The sequence below is a fragment of the Nanorana parkeri genome, unplaced genomic scaffold (genome assembly GCF_000935625.1).
Source record: "Nanorana parkeri isolate BGI_ZX_2015 unplaced genomic scaffold, ASM93562v1 scaffold1344, whole genome shotgun sequence".
Classification (NCBI taxonomy): domain Eukaryota; kingdom Metazoa; phylum Chordata; class Amphibia; order Anura; family Dicroglossidae; genus Nanorana; species Nanorana parkeri.
The window spans coordinates 262,306-264,802 of record NW_017307612.1 but is presented as its reverse complement, the minus strand read 5'-3'; the positions used below and the strand labels follow the sequence as shown (position 1 = coordinate 264,802).

The window sequence follows — 2,497 nt, the reverse complement described above, 5'->3', positions numbered from 1 at the left end:
AGGACACGGAGTGTGGTGCCTGTGAGTGGGTGGCGCAATATCTCCCCGGGCAAAGGCTGCGTTGTCCACAGCAACCCCGGCATCGGTAGCGGTGAAGCGGCCTGCTGCAGTTGGAACCACCTTTTGTCAGACGACATATTACACCACTCAAACGCTTGGGCCATGTGTACGGCCGCATGATAGCGGATGGGGTCTGGGAAACCAATCCCTCCTCGCGTCTTAGGCAATGCCATGCGGGTTTTATTCAGTCTGTGAGCTCCGTTTGCCCAAAGGAAGGACGCAAATTCCCTCCGTAGCAGTCTCAGGAAGCAACGTGAATCTTTACTTCTCTTCACTCACACTGTTAACTTCAATCATCCAATCACATACAAGCAAAACTTTCGTTTTGTTTGATTTCCTTTATACATGATCTGGTGTCCAAACTAAAAACAGATTCTCCTAATTTACTAAGTTAAGTGACCAATTACTTTAAAAAAACAAATATCCCCTACTACTTTAGTAAACCAACCTAGCTGAGCTAGTTAATTAACTGATGGATATGCAGAGGCTGCAGTGAATTGTACTAATATTTGCAACAGAACTGTTGATGCCGTTTTGCCAGTCAGCGTAAGCAAATGTCTGCATTGTGCATATAAGACTATAGAATAGGATACAGTCTATATTGGTATGGTAGTCCATCTACTGTGCAGATGTCTAGTTTAGGATAGATTACTGCTTACTACTGCATCTGTGAGAACTGTAAATCAGTAACCTATGTCATTCAGGGTTATAATTCAGCATCCAGATACATTTTGGTATATGAAGGCTACAGATGCACAGTTGGAGCACTTTGCATATTTACTTAACATAAGGTCTACATACCAATGCTGCTTATACAGCTAAAACACAGGCTTGAATACATTTAAATGATTACCTGGTCTCAAATGGAGATGCAAAGCCTGGCCCTAATCTGTATGTGGTTTTCAACTTTCCTTTCCATGTGTTTGGTGCCTCTATTCCAGACATCTTACTAGAAAAAAAACAAAAGGCATTATGTTACTTCTTTTACAGTTTCCTATAACTGTTTAACCTAAATTATCTGCATTGTCATTTTTTCTGTAATAACATTGCAATGTATGCTATAATAACTTGCAGTAACCAGTCTTACTTGGGTGAGAACTTTCAAACTCAGAGGAGACTTCCTGAATAATTCTCTAGGTTTCAGACTTTAAATATATCTAAGTGTAGGAGCATGAAATACAAAAGGTCTGAAAAGAGAATAATTAGAGAAGTACAGATTTTATAGTCTGGGGAGCAATCCTGATCTAAGCAAATAAAAGGATTGAAACTTTAATCATCCTGTCTTCAGGCTATTTGTATTTGGAATTCCTACACAATGATATATGCAAACATCCTCCATCAGTGAAGACTGCCTGTCTTAGTGAGCAACCTTGAATGAAGCCCCAAATAAGATTACATCTGCCACAGTCATCACCAATATGATTTGATCCTACATCAAAATAACTATTATATGGGTCTAGAAGATCTGGAGAATTTTGTGATTCAAATTGGATTAAAAGAGGGGATCTCTGGATTACACCCATTACACTTTTCCCACATACACTGAACTTTATTGGAATGATCATTTAGGTGAATTATCCACTGCTGATATCTACTATAGTACTAATCAGCACTGTATGTAAAGGAACATATTAATCTACCGTAGAGAAATGTTTGAGGAAAAGAGGACTGACTAACCCCTTAGCAAATGTTTGTATTTGCCTCACTCTACTTTTTACCATGTACTTCCATTTTATTATCAGACAAAGGTGTATCATCCATATGTCATAGATTAACCACTTGAAGACCGGGGTGTTTCACCCCCTTCCTGGCCAGGCCATTTTTCAGTATTCAGCGCTGCGGTACTTTGACTGACGTTTATTCCGTCATGCAATGCTGTACTGATACGAATTTCATACCATTTTTGGGGGACAGATAGGGCTTTCTTTTGGTGGTATTTAATCACCACTGGGGTTTTTATTTTTTACTATATACCAAAAAAAGTACCCTAAATTTTGAAAAAAAAACATGTTTCCCTATAAAATGTTATGAAACATTTATTTTCACCCCAATTTTTTGGTATAATGTAAAAGACGTGGTCACGTCGGGTAAATAGACACTAAACATGTCAACCTTTAAAATTGCGCGCTCCCGCGAAATCACAGCACGACGAACGACCGCAACCAAAATTGGCCATAGGCGACACTTTAAACGTTTTTACCGCTCATCAGTTTAGTGTTATCAGTGATTGATGTCCCTAAAATTATTGCTCTCACTCCGACGTTCGCGGCGATATGTAACATGTGCTGCATAATGGGCGCAATTGTCGTTTTCGTACATAGGCGCACCCGACGCATGTTTGCATGTGTATGTGGGGGGATGGGGGACTTTAAAACATTTTTTGTGTTATTTTTTAAAATTATTATTTGTGAATATTTTTTTTAGCTTCTTTATTTTT

At 38.9% G+C, this 2,497-nt stretch overlaps 1 protein-coding gene across 1 annotated transcript in view; it reads right to left on the bottom strand.

Annotated features, from left to right (window-relative positions):
* Positions 1 to 874: 874 nt before the first annotated feature.
* LOC108797820 (glutamate carboxypeptidase 2-like) overlaps positions 875 to 2,497 on the bottom strand; it is a 29,169-nt gene continuing 27,546 nt past the window's right edge. Inside the window, exon 7 of the mRNA XM_018569501.1 lies at positions 875 to 1,009. Coding sequence (XP_018425003.1) covers positions 910 to 1,009 — 100 coding nt within the window. The 3' untranslated portion in view covers positions 875 to 909. The remainder of the gene's footprint in view (positions 1,010 to 2,497) is intronic.